The 24,879-nt window shown below is 43.7% G+C and overlaps 1 protein-coding gene and 1 pseudogene across 5 annotated transcripts in view; both read left to right on the top strand.

Moving 5' to 3' along the window:
- The first annotated feature begins 582 nt into the window (after window positions 1–582).
- On the top strand, window positions 583–1,208 carry LOC118023883 (annotated as a pseudogene).
- Window positions 1,209–7,667: 6,459 nt separating this feature from the next.
- HEATR3 (HEAT repeat containing 3) overlaps window positions 7,668–24,879 on the top strand; it is a 41,231-nt gene continuing 24,019 nt past the window's right edge. For 2 of the 5 annotated variants that reach the window (XM_035025251.1, XM_035025250.1), the window contains exons 1-7: window positions 7,669–8,401; window positions 8,533–8,705; window positions 10,615–10,702; window positions 12,615–12,727; window positions 14,953–15,062; window positions 18,066–18,206; window positions 20,496–20,773. In XM_035025251.1, coding sequence (XP_034881142.1) covers window positions 8,264–8,401; window positions 8,533–8,705; window positions 10,615–10,702; window positions 12,615–12,727; window positions 14,953–15,062; window positions 18,066–18,206; window positions 20,496–20,773 — 1,041 coding nt within the window. In that variant the 5' untranslated portion in view covers window positions 7,669–8,263. Of the gene's footprint in view, window positions 8,402–8,532; window positions 8,706–10,614; window positions 10,703–11,708; window positions 12,728–14,952; window positions 15,063–18,065; window positions 18,207–20,495; window positions 20,774–24,879 lie in introns of those variants that run through there. The other 3 variants (XM_035025253.1, XM_035025252.1, XM_035025255.1) reach the window with 3 other exon arrangements.

The raw sequence follows: 24,879 nt of genomic DNA, 5'->3' as shown, positions 1-24,879 counted from the left end.
ACTGGTTTTGTTGACTTTTTGGGTAAATAATATGCCCTTAAGATGTTTCTCAGCATTTTGGGACAGGATTGCCTGTTTTGATCATAGCCATTTAAGGTTTATCCCTTTCCAGAGGTTGGGTGGGTTAGATGGGATTTAGGGCAATCTGTATTAGGATTAAATCTCACCAAGTAGAAGTGACTTGTTTTAACCTAGGTATTTTTCACGGTGTTTTTATTTGTTTTGTCTTGTTTTGTTTTGAGCCAAACAGCCAACAAGGCAGGCAATAGATTTCAGGGACAAAGATGTAAATATCCTAGAACACAAAATTGATTTGGCTCATTTCAGGCAATGACTACTAGATATTAGCATTCTTTAAAAAAAAAAAAAAATCCCGTACTTAAAAAAAAGAAAAAAATGTTTTTTAAGATTTTGTTTATTTATTAGAGAGAGCGAGAGCGCACAAGCATCCGGCTCCCTGCTTGGCTGGAAGCCCGCTTCTCCCTCTCCCACTCCCTCTGCTTGTGTTCCCTCTCTCTCTGTGTCTCTCTTTGTCAAATAAATAAATAAATAAAATCTTTAAAAAAAAAAAGAAGAAAAGAAATGTGTGATTGTTGATGGTTGTTTTTTTTTAAACCAAGGAGATATTAGGTTAAAATAAATAAAACGAACCCTCCCTTTCCAACCAGCTACAGAAAGAGCACACAAATAGTCATTTCCGGGAAATGGGCACTCGCTTTGTGGGATGCATGGAGTCATGGAGGTAACTGGTGGGGCTGCTGAGCCAGTTTCTGGGGACCTGGTGTTGGTGGCACATGCTGCCAGCCGTGTCTTACGGCAACGATTCTGATACGGAGATGGGTTGGGCCAGGGAAGCAATGAAGCCTGCGGAGACAGCTACAAGCTGGTTTCGTCAGTTGACCCACAGTTCCTGAAACTCACCAAAGCAGATGACCAAATCTATTCTGAGTTTTGGGACAATTTTGAGAAACTCAGGCCTGATGTGTTGGACTCAGAAGAGCTCAAATCCAAATCAGCTAAAAAGAAGTGGAGGTCATTCTGCTTCAAGTTTGACCGGATTGTAGAATACTTCAGCTACGATCCTTTGCTGCGACTGGATTGGTCGCAGGGCTACACTGAGGAGAACACCATCTTTGCCCCTGGGATAAAATTTTTTTGCCATTGAAATTGCTTGGAGGGGCACCTGGGTGGCTCAGTCGGTTAAGCGTCTGCCTTTGGCTCAGGTCATGATCCAGGGTCCTGGGATCAAGCCCCACATCGGGCTCCCTGCTCCGCGTGAGGCGTGCTTCTCCCTCTCCCACTCCCCCTGCTTGTGTTCCCTCTCTCGCTGTGTCTCTCTCTGTCAAATAAATAAACAAAGTCTTAAAAAAAAAAAAAGTTTTCGGGGCGCCTGGGTGGCTCAGTCAGTTAAACGTCTGCGTTTGGCTCAGGTCATGATCCCAGGGTCGTGGGATCGAGCCCTGTGTCGGGCTCCCTGCTCAGCGGGAAGCCTGCTTCTCCCTCTCCCACTCCCCCTGCTTGTGTTCCCTCTCTCGCTATCTCTCTCTCTGTCAAATAAATAAATAAAATCTTTAAAAAAAAAAAAGCTTAAAAAAAAAAAGAAATCGCTTGGAACCGGGAAGGCTATCACAAAGCAGTTTACACCAGTGTTCATGATAAAGAAGAAGAGGAAGAAGGCAACCATGGCAGAAAGAAAGGAGCTGACAATAGAAGAGCAGAAAGAAAAGGAGACACAGAGAAAAAGTCGAAAACCTGGGGCGCCTGGGGTGTCTCAGTTGGTTAAGCGTTAAGCGTCTGCCTTCGGCTCAGGTCATGATCCCAGGGTCCTGGGATCGAGCCCCGCATCGGGCTCCCCGCTCAGTGGGGAGCCTGCTTCTCACTCTCCCTTTGCCTGCAGCTCCCTGTGCTTGTGCTCTCTCTCTCTCTGTCAAATAAATAAAGAAAATCTTTGAAAAAAAGAAGTGGAAAACCAACCAAGGAAAAGAAAAGAAAAGAAGCCAACAAAGAAATGAACAAAAGTCGTGAAACAGCTATGTAAGGTAGACAAGAAATAGCACTCTAGAAGCAGTGGCTCAGCTGAGTCTCCGGATACCATGATGCTACTTGCAATGACCCCTGTGGTTAAGTATATGTCCTCATGCAACGGAAGACCTGCAGAAGGGACATCTTTCCAGCCTCCTCATCAAGAGCTACCGTGCTTGTTCTCTTGTACACACTGGCTTAAAGACTATTAGTGGGGTTGACTCTTTCTTGGTTCTCACCACTGGTCAACTGGAAAATTTTATAAGTAAATTTCTTTTGGTTCCGAAAAAAAGTAAAAAAAATAAAAGGAGTATTGAAATCCTGTAGTAATCGTTGGATGACCCAAAGCCAGCCTTGACATGCCCAATTAAAACCAGATAGGAAGGTACCAGCTCTTCACTGAAGAGCCAGAAGAACTACCTTGACTGAGACGGGGTTTGCTGAGACCTGAGCAAGAAGAGTAAGAAACTACCAATAGGGAGGCAATGCTGCCCACCTGGGAGCAAAGGAAATACTCTGCAATATTAAATGGGCCTATTTCGAAAAAAAATTTTTTTTTTTAAAGATTTTATTTAGGGCGCCTGGGTGGCTCAGATGGTTAAGCGTCTGCCTTCGGCTCAGGTCATGATCTCAGGGTCCTGGGATCGAGTCCCGCATCGGGCTCCCTGCTCCTTGGGAGCCTGCTTCTCGCTCTGCCTCTCTCTCTCTCTCATGAATAAATAAATAAAATCTTTAAAAAAAAAATAAAGATTTTATTTATTTATTTGAGAGAGAGAGAATGAGAGAGAGCAAGCACATGAGAGGGGGGAGGGTCAGAGGGAGAAGCAGACTCCCTGCCGAGCAGGGAGCCCGATGCGGGACTCGATCCAGGGACTCCAGGATCATGACCTGAGCCGAAGGCAGTCGCTTAACCAACTGAGCCACCCAGGCGCCTGAAAAAAAATTTTTTAAGTGGATAGTTTTATGAGTTCTACAAATGTAAGATGATTTTGCTACATGAAACTCTTGTGCTGCAAATAACCTGCAAACAACATCCAACAATATCTAGATGAATGACTCTGACATTATGAACAAAATATCAACTGCTGGGGCGCCTGGGTGGCTCAGTCGTTGGGCGTCTGCCTTCGGCTCGGGTCATGATCCCGGGGTCCTGGGATCGAGCCCTGCGTTGGGCTCCCTACTCGGCGGGAAGCCTGTTTCTCCCTCTCCCTCTCCCCCTGCTTGTGATCCTGCTCTCAGTTGTCTCTCTCTGTCAAAAAAAAAAAAAAATCAACTGCTGATCCAGACCCTAAAGCTGTGGCAGGAGTCCTAAATCTTACAGCAGAGTCTTCCGGGCATCAAGGGCGGACATTGACCAGTGATAGGGGAGTGTGAGGGTAACAGGAAACGGGGGCCACACCGAGGAGGGAAGAATTATACTGTATTTCTTTAAAACTTTTTTTCATGGCTTAAAAAATAATGCAAATACTATCTGCTCATTCTAGAAACCTCCCCCCCAAATAAAACAGGCCAATAATCAGATTTTTAAAAATTCTCCTTTAATTCCACCCAGAGGCCAACACAGTTAACACTTTCATATGTATACTTTTTTTGTTTGTTTTTAAGATTTTATTTAGTTATTTGTCAGAGAAAGAGAGAGAGCACAAGCAGGGGGAGGGGCAGAGGGAAAGCAGGCTCCCCACTGAGCAGGGAGCCCAATGTGGGACTTGATCCCAGGACCCCAGGATCGTGACATGAGCCGAAGGCAGACACTTAACCGACTGAGCCACCCAGGTGTCCTGATATGTATACTCTCATAGATATTTCCTCTGTGTTTTTCCAAAAATGGGATTATATTATATATGCTGCTTTGTGACCTGCCTCTTCACTTCATAGTACCTGGTGAACACCTTCCTTACCCTATGAATAAACAAAGGATGATGGGCAACAAGTTAAAAAATTGACTCGGATAAACATAGTAGGTATGTGCCAGTTCCTTAATGAAGGAGCCAGGAGAATGGTAAAGCTGGTTTATTTATTTATTTTTTTAAAAGATTTTGTTCATTCATTTGACAGAGAGAGACACAGCGAGAGAGGGAACACAAGCAGGGGGAGTGGGAGAGGGAGAAGCAGGCCTCCCGCGGAGCAGGGAGCCCGATGCGGGGCTGGAGCCCAGGACCCTGGGATCATGCCCTGAGCCGAAGGCAGATGCTTAACGACTGAGCCACCCAGGCGCCCCAGTAAAAACGGTTTAAAGGAGAAACAGAAATGTATATAGTCAGTGAGGAAACATTTGCTTAACTAAGATTCCTAGATTAGATATCAAATTGGTGATATTCTCCAAGGCAATGGAATTGTATCCTTTGAGGTTATATTTTCTACTGGACAGAAATAATTTGTATCTTGAATGGACAAAATTATTTGCAACTTATTAATCTATAATTCAATATCAAATGTTGAAGAGGCCAGGCCCATAAGTAAGCAGTCACTCAACAAAAGTACATTTCTTGGTACAATTTTTTTTTTAAGATTTTTTTTTTTTTAAAGATTTTATTTATTTATTTGACAGAGAGAGAGACAGCGAGAGAGGGAACAGAGCAGGGGGAGCGGGAGAGGGAGAAGCAGGCTTCCCGCTGAGCAGGGAGCCCGATGTGGGGCTCGATCTCAGGACCCCGGGATCATGACCTGAGCTGAAGGCGGACGCTTGACTGACTGAGCCACCCAGGCGCCCTGATCAGAGTGTTTTCTTCAGGAAGATACCTTACAAAATATGCAGGGAGAGAAACAGGAATCTGTGAGAACAGCTAGCTCCTATTTAAAATATATGGGACCAATAATTGATTATAAGCATTTTTATTGTCTCAAGGAAAGAGGTTCTACGCAGTCTAATTCAAAACTCCCTCTCAACAAAGATAATTTGTAGGAAAAAGGGATGGTTGGATAATCATTGCTTGACTGGATTTTTTTTTTTTTAAGATTTTATTTATTTACTTGACAGCGAGAGAGGGAACACAAGCAGAGGAAGCGGGAGCGGGAGAAGTAGGCTTCCTGCCAAACTGGGAGCCCAATGCGGGGCTTGATCCGAGGACCCCAGGATCATGACCTGAGCCGAAGGCAGACGCTTAATGACTGAGCCACCCAGGCACCTTTGCTTGACTGGATTTTTAAAAAGTGACTGGTTACAGATTATTAGACTAGTTAAAGGTCACCGGGCTCTTCCTAAAACTGCTATCTTTCTGGTTCCCAGAGGGGATCTTAAGTTCATTGAGTAAAGTTTATCATTCATTTTAACAGAAATGTTCATTTCTCCCAGGAAAGAGTAACTAATGAAAACAGATCACAGAGTTCTCCCCTAACTAAGGTTTTGGACCATTTTTTCTTGCTCATCCCCACAGTGAGAGAAGCAGCAGGAATCTTTTTTTTTTTTTTTTTTTTTTTACTCTCCTCCTGTTCTGTCTGGATGGCATGCCCTACTCTTTCCTGACTATGTGGTCTCTATTCATTCAAGAAATTGCATATGCCTGGGCGCCTCAGTTGGTTGGGCGACTGCCTTTGGCTCAGGTCATGATCCTGGAGTCCTGGGATTGAGCCCCGCATTGGACTCCCCACTCGGCGCGGAGTCTGCTTCTCCCTCTGACCCTCCCCCCTCTCATGCTCTGTCTCATTATTTCTCTCTCAAGTGAATAAATAAAATCTAAAAAAAAAAAAAAGAAATTGCATATGCCTACTCTGTGCCAGATAGGCCTTGTTGGGCCAGTGTTGGGAGTACGGTGATCCGTGTAGATAGGCAGTCTTGTCCTCACAGGGTTTAGTGAGCAGTTGGAGAGACTGTGTGGATATGTCTGAGTATTATACACAAATAAAGTTAAGGGGCACCTGGATGGCGCACGCAGTCAGCTGAGCATCAGACTCTTGGTTTCAGCTCAGGTCAAGATCTCAGGGTCGGGGAGCCTGCTTCTCCCTCTGCCTCTGTCCCTCCCCCTGCTCATACTGTCTCTCTGTCTCTCTCAAATAAATAAATAAAATCTTAAAAAAAAAGACTCTCTCTACCTCTCCCTCTGCCCCCCGCCCCACGCACTCTCTCAACTAAATCAATCTTAAAAAAAAATTAAATTGTTAACTGTAATTTGGAGCTGTGCTTTGAAGCAAAGGAACAAGATAAGTGCAGTCTCAAGGGAGATCTGTCTCAGACTTTGAAATCAGAGGAGCTACCTATGAAAAAGTGACACTTGCATTCACCAGGACAGGGATGGGGACTGAGCCTTTTCAAGGTCCTTAGGCAGAAGAGATCTCAACCCTATGGAGGGTGGCTAAGGGCCAGAGTGTAGGAGGTAATGTGAGATGAAGGTGGAATCTGGCCTTGCTACTTCCTGCTACCTGGTAAGATTTTGATCTTCATTCTAAGAGAAAGGGGAACCACTGAAACGTGTTTTTTTTTTTTTGTTTTTTTTTTTAAGATTTTATTTATTTATTTGACACACAGAGAGAAAGCACAAGTGGGCAGAGAGACAGGCAGAGAGAGAGGCAGAAGCAGGCTCTCCACTGAGCAGGGAGCCCGATGCGGGACTCGATCCTGGGACTCCAGGATCATGACCTGAGCCGAAGGCAGTCGCTTAACCGACTGAGCCACCCAGGCGCCCCGACCACTGAAACGTTTTAATCGAGGGAGTGAATATGAGAAGGATGGAAAAAAATCACTCTAGCTACTCTTATGTATAGGCAGAGTAGAAAAAGAAAGACCAGAAGCCCCTGTGGTCAAGGCAAGAGAAGACAGTAGCTCGGACTGGGGAGGTGGCAGGACAAAATTGGCCAAATAGACAGAAGTAGGAAGTAAAATCTACTAATATACATTTGGAGCTCCAAGTTTTCCTTGTACTTACAGTGGTCTTTGATAGGCCAGAAATTTTGTGCAAGCTTAGCTACACCTCTGTGACTATTTTCCAAAATATGCTGTAGTAATTAACGTTATTTACCTTACTAGACAGTCCACTCTTTGAGGAGGGGGTTGCCACAGAGTAGAACTTTTCTCCCATACAATATTGACCTGAAAGCTATGCATTTTGGGGGTGCTCAATATGTACATGTTTAATTGTAAAGACTACAGAAGATCTTCCTGTATAATTCCTTCTTTCTTAGTGCTATACTACAATTATTCAACTATAATTATTCATATAATTATATGTTTAAGACATCTCTCTCTAAACTGTAAATCCCCTAAGGACAAAGACAAAGGAGAGGGACCAAATCTGTTTTGGTTATTGCTTTATTCCATTGCTCAGCACTGTGTCCAGTGCTCAATAAATACTTGTCAAAGAATCATTTTGCTGTTAATGTATGCAATATTTATAGTGTGCCAGTGAATGTGTTTAGCACCTTAAACACACTTAACACATTTAATCCTTATACCAACTCCATTAGGGATATATTATTGGTGTTCCCATTTTTACAAATGAGGAAACCAAGGCAGGAAGATTAACTTAGGGAGTCCATCTTATCAAATATTGATGTACATTTGGGCACTGGGGTGACTCAGTCGGTTGGCCACTGACTCTTGGTTTGGGTTGGGTCCTGATCTCCAGTAGTGAGATCCAGCCCCCTGGGTTAGAGCAGAGTCTGCTTGAGACTCTCCCTCTCCCTCTGCCCCTTCCCCCCCCCAAAAAAATAGATGTACATTCATTCTAAAACATTAACTGGGTTTTTGACTATGACAGGAGCTGTGCTAGGCCCTAGGGACACAAAAAAATTGTGATTAATAATTTTGAGCACCTACAAATTAAATATGTTAGGTTTGGTGTTAGGCGCTTCACACAATTTTAGGTAAGCCTCACAATAACCTTGCAAGTTAGGTACCCTTAATCGCATTTGATTATTGTGGAAATAAAGGTTTGGCAAGGCTCAGTAACAATAAACGTCACTAGCTGGTGAGAAGCGCACTCGGTGCAGCTGGTGGGAGTCAGCAGTCCCATCAAAGTCCTGCCTCCCACTTCCCGGGAGAAAAAACACAGGACTCCGCCCCTCGTCCAGGTCTGGCCCCGCCCACTCTCATGACGCCTGCGCACTCCCCGCGCCAGCCCTCTCTTCCCCGCCGACACGCGGCACGCCTGCGCACTTCTTTCCCATGTGGGGCTCCGGCCGTCAGCAGGCCCGCCTGAGCAGTGACACCGAGACCCCCTCGGTAACAGGACCTTGCCCCTAGCTCAGCAGCCTCCACCGTCCTGCTGTTGCCCTCCTCTCTCGGACTTTCCCCGCAGCGCACATCGCCATGGGCAAGAGCCGGACCAAGCGCTTCAAGCGACCTCAGTTCTCCCCTACGGGCGACTGTCAGGCCGAAGCGGCAGGGGCGGCGAACGGGACGGAGGGAGAGGAGGATGACGGGCCGGCGGCGGAGCTGCTGGAAAAGGTGAGGCGGGGGCTCGCAGGGGCCGCGAGGGGCGGGGCTCGCGGGGAGCCCCGTGGCAGCGCGGTGCGCCCCTGCCGCGGCCCCCGCGCCTGCGCTCTGCGCCGCCTCTGACACTTGGTCCCCTCCCGCAGCTCCAGCACCCGAGCGCCGAGGTCCGCGAGTGCGCCTGCGCGGGGCTGGCCCGGCTGGTGCAGCAGCGGCCGGCGTTGCCCGGCCTGGCGCGTCGGGACGCCGTGCGCCGCCTCGGGCCGCTGCTGCTGGACCCCAGCCTGGCGGTGAGGGAGACGGCGGCCGGCGCGCTGAGGTGAGCCGGGAGGGGGGGTCGCGGCGGCCAGCCGGCGCGCCCGTGCGTGCCATGCCCCGTCGCCTGTCACGGTGCACTTGCCTGCGGCAGCTCGGGAGACCCAGACCGCCCAGGGTCTCCCATTTGCACAGGGGGGATTTGAACTCAGCCTGCAGACTCCAGAGGAACCCACGCCGCCCGGGGGCCACACGCATTCCGTCTGTCCAGCGGGCTGCTTCAGCTGCAGCAGCCGTCAGGGATCCTCCCCGCAAGGCCTAACATCCTTTACGGTCTCTCCAAGAACCCTCCAAAGTCCCGAGGTCCTGTGGGCTCTTCCAGTGTGTGTGGCAGGCGTTCTGGGTGCAGGGGGTTTGAACAGGCAGAGCGCTGAGCAAGAGCGCCGAGATGCCTGCCTTCACAGAACCCATGTTGAGGAGACAGGAGGCCAGGAAACTGGTAAAACAGGTAATAGGAGGTAGTGAGAAGGGCGATGGAGAATACCAAGAGGATGATGAGCCGGAGGTGGGAAGTTACTTTAAATTCCGATCTGTAGATGACACTTGACCTGATGCCTCAGAGCCAGACATGAAAATCCAGGGGAAAAGCATTCCCGGCAGAGGGAACAGCAAAGAAGTGAGGCAGCAAAGGGCTTGACATGGTTAAAGAACAGAAAGTTTGGGACACCTGCGTGGCTCATTTGTTTGAGCGTCTGCCTTCAGCTCAGGTAATGATCTCAGGGTCCTGGGATCGAGTCCGGCATCAGGCTCCTTGCTCAGCGGGGATCCTGCTTCTCCCTTTGCTTACTGCTCCCCCTCCTTGTGCTCGCTCGCTCTCCCTCTCTCTCTCTCTGACAAATATATAAGCTCTTAAAAAAGAAAAAGAAACATAAGGGTTAGTGTGGCTGAACATAGTAGAGGGTGGGTATCATAGGAGATGAGGTTGGAGTGATGTCCTCGATAGTGTAGGGCTGAAGGGCCTATTGTGAGCAGGAGTGGCCTGATGTAATTTACCTTTTGAAAAGGCTCCTCTGATGGCTGTACAGAGAATGGACTGTAGAGGGGGCAAGAGTAGAAGTTAATGGTTGCAGTTCTTGCAACTGTGTTACATTACGCTTGATTCATTGATTTAGCAAGTGTATTTTGTGTGCCTTCTGTGCACTAGGCAATGGGCTGGATAGGCTGTGGGCATGTGTTAGTGAACAAGACAGACATAATTTCTGTCCTTCATGGATCTTACAGTATTGAGGGAGACGGGCATTAACCAAAATAATCACACAATTGTATAATTACAACCAGTGATAATTACAGAGGGTGCTATGAGAGGATATAACTGGGGGCTCAGGGAAGAAAACCCTAAGGGAGGGATGGGGATTAGCCACATGCTGGAGGAAATTGCATGTAGGAAGGCCTACCCTTTCCCTGAGGCTTACATATCCTGGGAGCTCCTGGAAGGTTGTGGGGACATCTTCCAATTCATCTCCATATACTCAGTGCCTGGTACAGTGCTGTGCACTTAGAAGGCAAGCAAGCAGTGTCTTCCCAATTAAAATTCAGTTTCGCCAGAGTTCCTTCGGCCTCGCTGTCATTCAGCCTCACCTTTGCTGCCCTTGAAGTCTTGATCCCAAGAAAATGTCCCTTCATATCAGATCATGCTGTGATTTGTTCATTAAGTAGGAAAAGTCTTCTCCCCTCTCCCTTCCCTGTTGTCATGCACCTGTGTATTGTCTCAGACTTCAAAATTAAGTTGTTACGTGGAACCAGGATCAGAACAGATCTGATGGAAATCTGTGGATTGGTTCTGTAGCATCTTGCAGAAATCATAAGCAGTTTCATCTGGAAAACAAGTATGGGGAGAGATTAAATTTGACAGCTTAAAAGTGTTTTGTGACATGTGCTCTGAGAAAGTAAAACATTTTAAACTTTTTGTGTAGAAACCTCAGTGCTTGTGGAGGTTTTGAAGTTTGTGATGACATGGTGACTAAGGATATCATGACCCCTCTGGTTGCACTGCTGAAAGAGGTATGTGGTTTTTAAAGTAGCTTCATGGTACTTTTTAACTGTAGCTTTTTGTATGCACCCTTAGTTTTTGTTTTTGTTTTTTTTTTTTAGCTCTTTGGTATTATTTTGTCTTCCCTCAGAACATTCTATGGGAATTTTGTTTTTTTTCCTAGAAACATTGATTTCTCATCATTCATACAAATCTCTGTTATTTTGTCCCTACTATCTTTACTTATATGCTAGTTGGAAAAGACCTTCCTAAAACTATAGACTGATTCCTTTAGACCTTAAATTTTGTAAATAAAAATAATTAGTCTTTATGGATTACTTGTTTTTGTGTCAGTGGTGTTTTATGTATTATTTAATCCTTGCATCAGTCCTATTTGGAAGGTGGTATTCCTGTTTTGCAGATGAGAAAGCTGAGGCATAATTTGCCATGAAGATTACATTACGTTTTCAAATTTAGTATCATGCCAACCTTACTGCATGATGGCGCATATGCATCAGGGTGCCTGGGTGACTCAGTCAGTTAAGTGACCGATTCTTTTTTTTTTTTCTTTCTTCCGATTTTATTTATTTGACAGAGAGAGACACAGCGAGAGAGGGAACACAAGCAGGGGGAGTGGGAGAGGGAGAAGCAGGCCTCCTGCTGAGCAGGGAGCCCGATGCAGGGCTCAATCCCAGGACCCTGGGATCATGACCTGAGCTGAAGGCAGACGCTTAACGACTGAGCCACCCAGGCGCCCCTAAGTGACCGATTCTTGATCTCCGCTCAGGTCTTGATCTCAGGGTCGTAAGTTCAAGCCCCACGTTGGGCTCCACGCTGGGCTGTGCGCCTGGCGTGGAGCCTACTTAAAAAAAAAAAAAAAAAAACAGCAGCTAAGGTGCTGTTAGTCCACTATTCTGTATTGATGGGTAATTTTTTTTTTAAGATTTTATTTATTTATTTGACAGCGGAGAGCATAAGGAGGGGGAGCAGCAGAGGGAGAGGGAGAAGCAGGCTCCCCGCTGATCAGGGAAACCAATGTGGGGCTCTGATCCCAGCTCATGGGATCATGACCTGAGCCGAAGGCAGACACCCAACCGAGCCTCCCAGGCGTCCCTTGATGGATAATTTTTACTTAAGTCTTTATAAAGAATATCCAATTTTGCTGAGAGGCATCAGTCTTACTCTGTTTAGAGTCTGGTTCTGAACTGGTGGTGATTTTGCCCCACAGGGGACATTTGGCAATGTCTGGAGACATTTTTGATTTGAGGGTAGCTGTTGCTACTGGCAAATGCAGTGGGTAGAAGGCCAGGATGCTGCCACACATCCTCCAATGCACATGTCAGCCCCCACAGCAAAGAATCATTCAGTCCAAAGTGTCGGTGGTGCTGAGATTGAGAAGCCCCGCTTCAGAGGCTGCCGTGGATTATGCTAGAGGGGCAGGACCGCAGTGGTACCGGGCACCAGCTTTACAGCCGGAATACCTGGGTCTGAATCCTAGCTCTGCCGTGTACTAAGCTACACCTTCAGCAATCTCCCTGTACCTCAGTTTCCTATTTGTAGTGGATGACTGGGGAGAATAGTTCATCTGCTTCACAGGTGCGTGGTCAGGATTAAATGACTTAATGGAAAGTGCTTAGAGTGGTGCCTTTCTGTGCCCGATTTACTATCTTTATTGTATTAGATGAAATACTTTGTATTGATTTTACATTTTAAAACGTTAAATGCTTTGTGTCCAGTTTGTACAATGACTTGTGAACTTTTTTTGTCTATATTTCTTGCCAGAAGGGAGCAGGATTGTCGGAAGGGTACTGCTTGTGAGAATTTGATGAGCTCGTTAACCACTATAATTTCTGATGTTTAGTTTTTGTGATTCTTCACTACCATTAGCGTTTTTGTTTAATTATTCTTTTGAACCAGGGTACTAATCATGATATTTGGTTACAGTGTAGTGCTGGCCTGGATTCAAATGAGATGTCTCCACAGGAAAAAAAAGATCAGAACAGAAATTCTATTGAGAACATAGCCAATGAGGCCATGAATGTGCTGTGGAATATATGGTAAGAAACTTTCCAAACAGCCTCCTGCTACAGCATCGCTCAGGCTTTTTCTGTCAGACTGTAGTGTCTGTTCTCCTTGGTGGGGCTATAAATCCCTGATGTTAATGCTTGGTAGGAGGTAGTCTCAAGTGACCTAAAATCAACCTTCCTTCCTAAGCCCTTTTCCTCATAGCATCACTACCGCTTTGTTTGCTTTATAACTCTTCTCTCCCATCATTGCTGCTGACAGAAATAAGAGGAATCGTGGCCATTACCACCTGCTGCACCCCAGTTCTTCCCCAGTGCCTGCGCAACCTTAAGCAGTCACTGTGTTAAAGCTGGTCAGGCCTCTGAGCAGTAGCTGCTTTGGTCTGGCACCTGGAATGAGATGGGGGCCACAGCCCTCGGCTGGTGCTTTACTCCTCTACCCTGGCACTTGCCATTTGACAGGGAAGAGATGCCTAAGAAGAGTTCCCTCGGCCCTGGTAGGAAGAAGGCCACACTCTCCATGATTGTGACGGTGGTAGGCTGGAGTGGACTTGCAGCTAGGAATGGAAATGGCTAGAAACACTACCTGGATTTAGTTTTTCCTACCCTATTGTATGTCCCACCTTTCTAGCAGAATTCTGCCACAGTTCCTTATTTTCTAGTCAGCAGTAACAATAACTTCTGACCTAAAAGCACAGGTATATCTTAGAACACAGGATCAAGTTGGATCCTGAAAAGCTGCCTACATAGCAGTCTGAACTTGCCTGTGATATCATTTCAAACTAGTGGGTGCATTCCACCAGAAAAAGTGGAGAGATCAGGTCTGAGGAAATGACACTTGAGCAAGCCGGTGGGTACATTTTCCTGTGCACCAGATAACTTTAATTTACTTAATTGTTGGACTTAGAAGTTTTAAAAATTTTTCTTTGAAAAGAGCCTGAAAAAGTACTCTCCACACACTCTTTCCTGAATGCCTGTGAGCCCTATCTATATCACTTCCAGTTGTCCTAGCTCTTCACGTTTTTGTTTTATACTTCATATTTTAAGTCATATATATTTAAGTTGCATACACATGTATATATTTGCAATTACTTTAACCCATGTATGCCTTATCTTCCTGACTATACCTGACTTTACTGTGGGCATCTTGAGGGTAGGTTCATAGCAGTGTTGTAGTAACTAGTTAGGTAGATAGGCAGGCAGAGAATAGTTTATCTTTAGATAACAGGATTGAATTTCATAATTTAGTCAGCTCTGTTTAATAATCTGGTCAGCTCTATTAGTATGTCATGTATATGTGATATGTACGGAGGATTACTTTTCTCTGGAAACATGGATCAGATTATTAAAATCAGTTCTGTTTACCCTGTATTTAGTATGTATATTAACATTCTTAACATTAATTCTGACTTTTTTATTAAAAGGTAGTGTAGTTTGTTTTGTTTTGTTTTTTTAAAAGATTTTATTTATTTGACAGAGAGAGAGAGACAGCTAGAGAGGGAACACAAGCAGGGGGAGTAGGAGAGGGAGAAGCAGGCTCCCGGCTGAGCAAGGAGCCCGATGCGGGGGCTCGATCCCAGGACCCCAGGATCATGACCTGAGCCGAAGGCAGATGCTTAACGACTGAGCCACCCAGGCACCCCAAGGTAGTGTAGTTTCAAATGTATCTAGTAATTTCTCTTTTGTAGACTGCAAATTCTGCTTGTTGAAATTATAATAGCAGTCTAGAGGGAATAAATAAAATCCGTTTTATTTTCTTTTAAATTAGTGCTTTTTGTGTAAGTGTAGAGGCCTTTTATCCTCACTTTAACTTACTGTTATGTAGTGGAAGGAACCATAGGCTGGACCCAAGGAACCACCACTAACGAAATGTGCGATCTTTGGGTAGATCACTTCACCTTTTGGGGCTTGGGTGTCCTTATGTATGAGACGAGGAATAGAAGTTAAATGATTTCTAAGCCCTCTCCCAGCTCCAGCCTCGTATAAGGAAACTGGCATGCAGGTAAAGAGATCGGCTAAAATGTTCTACTGTGATAGAAATAAAAATACAGATAGCCAGTTTTGTCTGTGTACAGTAAATAAGAATGGGCATTGGTTTCTTCATCTATAAAAATGGTGGGTGTTTGACTCCAATTCTTGTTTTTGTTTTGTTTTTTTTTCTTTTATAAAGCCTAATTTATCTTTTCATGAATTTCTGTGGTTGATTTCTTAATGTTAAAATGTGAATAGTAAAACTTCTTTTTCCTCCTTCAATTTAGTGAATGCAGTGGTAGAGCAGTATCTATATTCAACAAAGAAGGGTGTTTGGAGATTGTATTAAAGTATTTAAGTAGGTTTCCCACCAATGTTGACCTGGCTATTTCAGTAGGTAAGTGAAGAAAAAGTGATGATTTATTAAGTATGTGTGGCCTTATTCAAAAATTTTTGTTCCAACATAGCATGTTTGTTCTATAGGAGTGATTTCTTTTTTCTCATTTTATATATAAATGTGTAACTGAGTTCTGTTTGTTCTGAATCTTTTAAAATCTATGATTAATACTTTACTTACTCATACAATTTTCCTGCTCTTCACTCTGAAAGGGAGGAAGGTAATTATGTGAGCAGTCTATTATCATTCTTAGAACACTTTATTAATTCTTGAAGCTTTCATCTCCCATTTACTGAGAAACAGTAACCCACAACTACCAGGCCTCTGAGCCAAAGTTAATTGGAATCTAGACTTATTTAAATGTCTTGTACCACTATCTCATACTCCCAGCAGAAAACTGATAACTTGTGCTTTTCTTGAGAGAGGAAAATAAGTGATTGAAATTTCATGTAGGCCTGCTTCCCTTCTGTGGGAAAGGGCAAGCAGAGCTCAGCAGCTTCAGCTGCCTTGACTCCCTCGTGTTCTCGCTGTGCGGTTAGAGAGCCGTAGTGGGGAGCCCTTGTCCATTTGGAGAGACAGACTGGAGGATGGGTGGCCCAGCAGAACTCTGGGGAGAGTGGAGAAATAATTGATGAAAAGCATTTCTTTTCTACCCATTATAATGGCCAGGCATCCAACTGTCCTTTTATTTAATTATGCATTTCTCCTGGCATGGACTGAGTGTGTTCCCCTTACTGATGCTTCTTTTGGCTCTAATGGATACTTTCAAGAGAATAGGAGAAAACAGTGGAATAAATACTACTGGGAAAAATTAAAAAATCAGTTTCTCAAAATGGAATCTTTGGCAGAAGGGTGATTTATGAGTAAATGTGGATTTTAAAAATGGTTGAACTAGGAAATTGGTAGGTGGCTTTTAATCTCAGAGGACAGTTTTTCTCACAATTAGGGAAATTCACAAAAGTTAGTTAATAGCTTATAAAAGAAAAACTTCACTTCTATTTTGTGTCTTTAGTCTTGTAGGTTTAGTTGTTTTTAATTTTTGTCCTGTAATAAACTGTAAAAAAAATGGGTCTGAGGGCGCCTGGGTGGCTCAGTCGTTAAGCATCTGCCTTCGGCTCAGGTCATGATCCCAGAGTCCGGGGATCGAGTCCCACATCGGGCTCCCTGCTCAGCAGGAAGCCTGCTTCTCCCTCTCCTACTCCCCCTGCTTGTGTTCCCTCTCTCTCTGTAGAATAAATAAATAAAATCTTAAAAAAAAAAAATGGGTCAGAATAAAGTAATTTTGCATTGTATAATAATGTTTTCTTTTTGCATTTAGCTAGATTCGTGATTTTTTAAACAAATGTCCAATTACTTTGGTTTGAAAATCAAGCAAGGTTTACATACAGTAAAGTGAACTTTCTGAGATTCCATCCTATATATTAATATGGCTTTCTTTGCTCTTGTATTGACTTTATGGTAGCAACCTCAGTTTCTCTTGGCTTTTTGCTAAAGTGAATTTAATTAGTCTCTTAATGAAAAAGAATTACATTTGGATATATGCGTATATGTGGATTTGTATACACATGTATTTGGGGAACCAAACTAGATCCCAGCAGTAGCATATATTTTGACTAATTTGGATGATCATGATTGACTGAAATTTTGAGACCTGGAAAGAAATGGATTTGTTTGGAATACACTAAGAAAAACACATTTGGGCTTGCTTCCTCTTTTGTGCTTCAGAGGTTCTTCTGTCAAACCTGTCAGGCAATCCCAGTTGTTTTGATACTTTCAGTTAATTATTTCTGATTTGCGAGTTGTAATCCATTGTCTTGTTTAACTCAAGGGAGGAGTTAAGCACTAAAGGGATCATATGTCTTTTAATATCATAGCCATCTCTTAATTTACTCATTTTTATGTAAAATACTTTTTTCTTTTTTTTTTTTTTTTTAGATTTTTATTTATTTATTTGACACAGAGAGAGAGACACAGCTAGAGAGAGAACACAAGCAGGGGGAGTGGGAGAGGGAGAAGCAGGCTCCTGGCCAAGCAGGGAGCCTGATGTGAGGCTTGATCCTAGGACCCTGGGATCATGACCTGAGCCAAAGGCAGATGCTTAACGACTGAGCCACCCAAGCGCCGCCTCCCCTTTTTTTTCTTAAGAAATACTGTTTTACCAGAAATAGCCCTAACTTTTAAGGTCATGCTGAATTTAAAGGAAGCCAGAATGTCCCCAAGTCCAGGGCTTGTTCTCGATAACGGAACTGCTAAAAGCGTTGTCTCTCCCGTAGACTGTTTGCCACTGGTCCCCGACGTGTGCAGAAATTGAGGAGAAACCTTAATAAATGTTCATAGTAATTTCACATTGTCACACCATTTAAGAGCCTTTTAAATTGTATTTTGTAAAAGTTTATTTTGTAAAAAATTAGAAATTAAAAAGAAAAAAAAATCTTTCATTGCACTGACAATTTGAGAAGCCCCGTTTGCACGTACCATCCTTTAAGTAAAGCATACTTACTTTACAAAAGCTGTCTGTGTCTGAAGGAGTTGTAAAGATGCAAATGTTTAGATGGAACTAGAGAGTGTAATGCTAAGTGAAATAAGTCAGAGGAAGACAGCTACCATATGATTTCACTCATATGTGGAATTTAAGAAACAAAAAGGATGAACATAGAGGAAGGGAAGGAAAAATAAAATAAGATAAAAACAGAGAGGGTAGCATACCATAAGAGACTGTTTACTATAAGGAACAAACTGAGGGTTGCTGGAGGGGAGGCGGGTGGGGGGATGGGGTGACTGGGTGATGGGCATTAAGGTGAGCACTTAATGGAATAAGCACTGGGTTGCAACTGATGAATCACTAAACTCTGCCTCTGAAACTAATAATACAGTATATGTTAACTAAATTGAATTTAAATACAAAATAAAAAAAGATGCAAATGTTTTCTGATGAATTAAATTGGTATAAATTATCCTAGCAGAATTCATTTGTGTTTTAATACTTAATTTTTATCTTTATAGCATATTGTTTGCAGACAGTGACCGAAGATAACCCAGAGCTGCTGAAATCTTTCAGTGCCCCAGCATTGCATGTACTGGAATCAGCAATGCTTTCTCCTGTCAGTTCCATGGAGTACATTCTATTAAAGACATTGGTGGCAGGTAAAATTTAGCCATAGGCGGCAGTGTGCTTTTTTTTTTTTTTTTAATGTTTCATTTATTTATTCATGAGAGTCAGAGGGAGGGAGAGAGAGAGAGAGAGAGGCAGAGGCAGAGGCAGAGGGAGGAGCAGGCTTCCCGCTGAGCAGGGAGCCCGATGTGGGACTCGATCCCAGGACCCTAGGATCCTGACCTGAGCCGAAGGCAGATGCTTAACATCTGAGCCATCCAGACGCCCCAGCAGTGTGCTTTTTTAGTAATTTGTAATGGGTAGAGATGGAGGCCAAAATTCAGTCACTCGTTCATTTTCACCACATAATGACCTTCTGTGCTTATGTCTGTTCTGAAAATTGTAATATTTAAGTGGAGATCCTTAATTCAAGAGGTTATGCATAGTTGTGGAGCCTTCTAGAATAGGTTTCTTTTCAATTTAACAAGCTACTGTCTTTGTATAAAGAAGTGCTGGGCGCCTGGGTGGCTCAGTTGGTTAAGCGACTGCCTTCGGCTCAGGTCATGATCCTGGAGTCCCGGGATCGAGTCCCGCATCGGGCTCCCTGCTCGGCAGGGAGTCTGCTTCTCCCTCTGACCCTAACCACTCTCATGTGCTCTCTCTCTCAGTCTCTCCCTCTCAAATAAATAAATAAAATCTTTAAAAAAAATAAATAAATAAAAATAAATAAATAAAAAAAAAAGAAGTGCTATTGTCAGGATCCTTTCTTGTTATGAACCAGTGAGTTCAGAAATGGGCATGACGTGACCACTCTCTTTTCTGTAAATTCTTTACCCCCAGCTCCTTTCTCCTCGGGATTTCTAAATGTAGAGGTAAAAAATAATCTGGTGATCTGTTGAGTAATGGGTAATTTATATATTTTCTGTATATATCTTCTTCCTGCTCTTCCAGAGGTAATTTATCATGAGAGGTGTTGTTTTTTAGTAGTGAAGTACATGTAACATAGAGTTTACCATCTTGACCATTCTTGAGTGTATAGTTCAGTAATATTAGGTACATTCACATTGTTGTGCAACCAATCTCCAGGACTCTTCATCTTGCAAAAGTGAAACTGCACACATTGAACAACTCCCCATTTTCCCATCCTCCCACCCCCAGCAGCCACCATCCTACTTTCTGTCTCTATGAACTTGACTATTTTAGGTGCCTCATCTAAGTGGAATTATACAGTGTTTTTCTTTTTCTGATTGGCTAATTTCATTTATTTTATTATTTTTAAATCTTTTTTTTTTTTTTTAAGTAAGCTCTACACCCAATGTGGGGCTCAAACTCATGACCCCAAGATCAAGAGTTGCATGCTGTACGAACTATGACTAATTCATTTAGTATAATGTCCTCAGAGTTCGTCCTTGTAGTGTGTCAGAATTTCCTCCCTTTTTAAGGCTGAATAATATTCCACTATGTGTATATATTTGACCATTCATCAGCAGATGGGCACTCGGGTCAGTGGCTATTGAGTAATGCTGCTGTGAATATGGGTGGACACATATCTGTTTGAGTCCCTGCTTTCAATTCTTTGGGTCCATATCCAGGATGTATTTTTATTTTAACAGTGACTTGTTTTGTTTTGTTTTGTTTTTTTCAATTAGTTTGTCTGCCTACTTAATGGTAGCTCCTGTTCTGTTTTTGTTTTTTTTTTTTAAGATTTTATTTATTTATTTGAGAGAGAGAAAGAGAGAGAGCATGAGAGGGGGAGGGTCAGAGGGAGAAGCAGACCCCCTGCTGAGCAGAGAGCCCGATGCGGGACTCGATCTCGGGACTCCAGGATCATGACCTGAGCCGAAGGCAGTCGCTTAACCAACTGAGCCACCCAGGCGCCCCTCCTGTTCTGTTTTGATAAGCAAAAAACCAAGAACCTGCTGTCTGGTTTGTCCAGAAACCTTGGAATTTTTGTGCATTTCGTTTCTCTCTTGGAATATAAGAAGGTGCCTAGGAGGGCAGCTCAGGTTAAGATGAAAGAGAGCGAGGCAGCTTCATTTGTCGTTTCAAGTGAAACTTGATCAGCGTTCTCTCGGTCTGTTGCTGTGCGGTGTGTCTGAGAGAGGCATTGTGTGCCAAGGAAGAGAGATGATCATGCAGGACTGTAATAAAGGGAGCCGCCTCTGTGCGAAGCCTTTTTTTTTTTTTTTTGACATTTAATAAAAACTGAACACAGGCAGAGGGTTGGAGATTTTTTTTTTTAATATTACACCTGAGCTTAAAAGAACCAATCTTGTGGAAACTGTATTTAATAAAAGTTTTCACAGGCGAGTCCTTTGTCCTTACGTGCCTTTTCCCCCCAGGCACCATTTGGAACCTAAAGGACATTATTCCATCCAAGAGTCAGGCGGAAATCATAAATGCCATACTGAAGATCTTGTCTGACGTTCTGGACGTGGACGCTGGTGAGACGGTAATTCGAATGCATGAAGCCGAAAAGCAGAGGTTAGAAGCTGCTGCAGAGACGGAGGACGTGCTGGAGAGCACCAGCCGTGGCTCTCTGATGGAAGATGATGAAATGGAAGAGATCCCGCACAAAAGAAAAGTCAGAAGGAAAACCTTCATTTCTGATTTGCTTCCAGTAAGTCAGACTGATGCATGCAAGCCTGGATTCATACAGCCACTTTCTTCTAATAGGTATCCTGAGCTTTGTAGAACCCTGTCACGGTACAGTTATTACAAAGTGCAATTCAGTAACAGTCCGTCATGTTTCCCCATTGGCTCTCATTGCAGCTTTAGAAATCTACTCCCAGAGGGGGAGAAAACATCTCCTGTCTAAAATGAAACTTTTCTATACAGAGGATTTCCAAGAGGGGAGAGACCAGTACTTCTGTAACACTTGAGAAACGTGCAGTCATCTTCCTAACTCCTGTGTCTCCCCTCTTCAGTTACACACTCTTGGCCAGATAGTCTTCATTACTGAAGGAGTTTGTACTTTGCTCCGGTGGTACTTGCATTCTTGTCTCTTTTGTTTTCATATTTATCCTTACCAAAATAGTAGGCTCAGCCCGCATTAATTAGCCCACCATTGCTGAGCAGAGAAGGTTGGGTGCTTGTGAGAACTGGTGGTTGTTCATGTTCACCGACACATTCGTGTTGGAGTAAAGGTGAGCAAGCTCAGGGGCAGGGAGCATTTCAGTGGAGCCAGTCAGCAGAGATGGAGCCATGCTTTGGGACGATGTTTCCCCCCAAAGAAGGTCAACGAGTAGTTGGGAAGGCAGGGAGGACAATGACTTGGCTTTATTCGTTCAGGTGCACATTTTCTGTGCTCCTGGTGTGTGCCAGGCACTGTGCCGAATGCTGATGCTAGAAAGACGATTAGGACATTTTTATTGTCTTCAGGGACCTTTTCTGTCTTGGGAGGACAGACTCATAATTAGGATACATGACGGTGCTCGTGCTGAGAGCGGGGATAGGGCTGCGCACAGAGTTTTGAGGGAGTAGTTTGTAGAGCGAGGCACGCCGCATAGACAGCCTTGATGGGAGAGGAGAGGCTGAGGTTGTCAGAGAAGGCTTTTTGGATAGAACACCTAGCTGTCTTAAAGGATGGGATGGGAGCAGCGTGGTGAAAGCAGGTTAGTGTCGTTAGGGGGCCTGGAGGCTGGGAGATGGGTTAGGCCACTGACGGCATTCTGAAGAAAGATGACGGAGGCTGAACTGCAGGAACCCTAGCCCTGTCCTCGCAGGCTTTCTGCACTTCCAGGTGTGGCCTCTCCTGATCCTGAACTGAAACTAAGAGCTGTCTTCATTCAGAGTCTTAAGAGTTTTGAGAAGTTTATGCCCAATATAAGAGTTCTTTAAATGGAATATACCTGAAAAGAAATATAACAGTATGCTCCTTTCCTGGATTCACAAAGTGTTGTAAAGCATGAATTGGTGGTATTTTAATGAAATCATAATGTTGTCATGAGAACTACTTTCCCAGCCCCCATGGATAGATAGCCCTTAGGTGCACAGCATCCTGTTAAGTCCTGGGGTGAATATAAACATGAGAAGGCTGCCCCACCCTTGAGCTGCTTGCAAGTCATAAAGTTGCGTCAAAATCATAGCACTGCTTTTGGTGTGGGCGGGCACATATTTGAACGCCCAATTTACTGCTTGTTCTATAGTCTGAGTAAAATTTAAAATAAGTAAAACAAGATAGACAAAGGCAGAGCCCTAACAGTATTTTCTCTGCAGTTTGACATTGGAAGGGTGAGTTACAGATCTGGGACAGACGTGCTTCCCCCTCCCCGCCCCGGGAGGGAAAGTCAGGATGTGACTGATCAGGGCTTGGAGGCTCTGCAGCTGTGGTCTTGCATGGACTGGCCCGACCGAAAACACGTGTACCGTGACTGACCACGCCGACTTCCCACCAGCAGGAGCGGGGAGTACAGTTGGGTTGTAAGGGAACTCTGAAGTGTCTGAAATCCCTTGCAGGGAGGGGGAGAGCGGAACACTTGCGTCCTTCCACTGCTCCCCCTGGGACTCCTATAGGGAGAAGGTGGGGACTGAGATCCACATCTACCAAGATTCAGTGCCACCGGGTAAAAAGTACTGAAAATTAACCGTCATTTAGGTATTTACTTTTCTTCGTATTATTTAAAAATAGAACATTGCTGCTCATAAAATGCAGCGTTTTCTCATAAGGAAAGCTTGCTTTTTAAAGTCTCTTAACATAACTGAGTAGACCAGATGATTAACATGATGGTCAGTCAGCCAATGTTTAAGTGCCTGTACGGTGCCTGTATTTGCCTGGAATACAAATGTAATGTCCGACAGCTCTGGTCTTCCCACTGCCTGGTGGCTGGTGCAGGAGGCCTTCGGAATCAACCTTTAATTTGCATAATTTAAAGTAAGAAAGTACAACCACAAATATGTAAAGAGAACCAACCGAAGTTGTCATTTTAACGTATGCAGAAGTAGAGGAGTCCCTTGCCCAGCTTCCACTGTTACCCAGTGATCAAATCATAGTCTGTTTTATTTCATCTATTTCCCCACCTTGCATATTTTGGAGCAAATCTCAGATGTCATAACATTTCTTTTTTTTTTTTTAAGGTTTTATTTATTTATTTGAGACAGAATGAGAGAGAGAGCACATGAGAGGGGGAAGGGTCAGAGGGAGAAGCAGGCTCCCCGCCAAGCAGGGAGCCCGACGCGGGACTCGATCCAGGGACTCCAGGATCATGACCTGAGCCGAAGGCAGTCGCTTAACCAACTGAGCCACCCAGGCGCCCAAGATGTCATAACATTTCATCGAGATTGGTTCTTTATGTTCATTTGATGACAATAAGAAGCAGAGAACGGTTCTGATCAGGAGAGTTATAAAGAAGTAGAACTTAATTTCGGGGTTCTTCTGAGCCAGATTTTCATACTTCTCTAGGGGATGAGAGCTCAGCAACATCTCTCATTTAGCTTTGAGTCTCTAATAAACTTTTGTTTACTTGAATATCATACACACACAAAGCAGGTAGGAATAGTTTTTATATATCTTCTTCCCAGCAGTAAAAGGAATACAAATAACATTCCTAAGCTACATCTTTTAAATGAGCACTTTGCTTTTAAAATAACTTTTATCAAAAATAATTATCTTTTGGGGCACCTGGGTGGCTCAGTCGTTAAGCGTCTGCCTTTGGCTCAGGTCATGATCCCAGGGTCCTGGGATCGAGCCCTGCATCGGGCTCCCTGCTCGCCGGGAAGCCTGCTTCTCCCTCTCCCACTCCCCCTGCTTATGTTCCCTCTCTCGCTGTCTCTCTCTGTCAAATAAATAAATAAAATCTTTAAAAAAAAAATTATCTTTTAATAATAATTTTACTATTTTAAATTTATTTTTATTATTATTTTATTGTTATTGTTATAGATTTGATTTTTAAGTAATCCCTACACCCAGTGTGGGCCTTGAACTCACAACCCCGAGATCAAGAGTCGCATGCTCTCCCGACTGAGCCAGCTAGGTGCCCCTGTTTATTTATTTATTTATTTATTTATTTATTTATTATTTTATTGTTAATCCCCATACATTACATCATTAGTTTTAGATGTAGTGTTCCATGATTCATTGTTTGTGCATAACACCCAGTGCTCCATGCAGAACGTGCCCTCCTCAATGCCCATCACCAGGCTAACCCATCCTCCCACCCCCCTCCCCTCTAGAACCCTTATTATTTTTTAATAATAACTTTGAACATGGTTCAAAATTGCAGTCAAATTGTTACACAAGAAGTTGCTGGAGGATTATAAATCAGTATGAACATTCTGGAAAGGAAAATAGGAACATGTCACAGGATCTATAGGTAGTCCTTTGACCCAGTAAATCTAAGGAAATGAGAAATCCAGGTAATTTGAAATATTCCAAATTAAATGATAGTGTATCCATTTAATGGAATATTGTACAGGCATTAAAAGACAATTAGAAGCTTGTTGAAAGGGGGAAACATTCAGATGATAAAATACGCATTATTTTTAGCCTAGGAACTATTCTGGAATATCAACATAGCTATTTCACTTTTCATAGGTAACTTGAGAATTAAGGTTATGTGAATTTCTACAACCCATTTTAAGTTCATGTTAATTATTTCCAGAGAAGGAAGTTCTCCCCTTTCTTCAGTCTTTTTTTTTTTTTTTTAATTTATTTATTTGACAGATAGCACAAGTAGGCAGAGTGGCAGGCAGAGGGAGAGGGAGAAGCAGGCTCTCTGCTGAGCAGGG

The sequence above is a fragment of the Mirounga leonina genome, unplaced genomic scaffold (genome assembly GCF_011800145.1).
Source record: "Mirounga leonina isolate KUSES-001 unplaced genomic scaffold, KU_Mleo_1.0 Mir_180, whole genome shotgun sequence".
NCBI classification, from domain to species: Eukaryota; Metazoa; Chordata; class Mammalia; order Carnivora; family Phocidae; genus Mirounga; species Mirounga leonina.
Note: the sequence above shows the minus strand (reverse complement) of the source record. Positions and strands in the feature narration are given on the sequence as shown.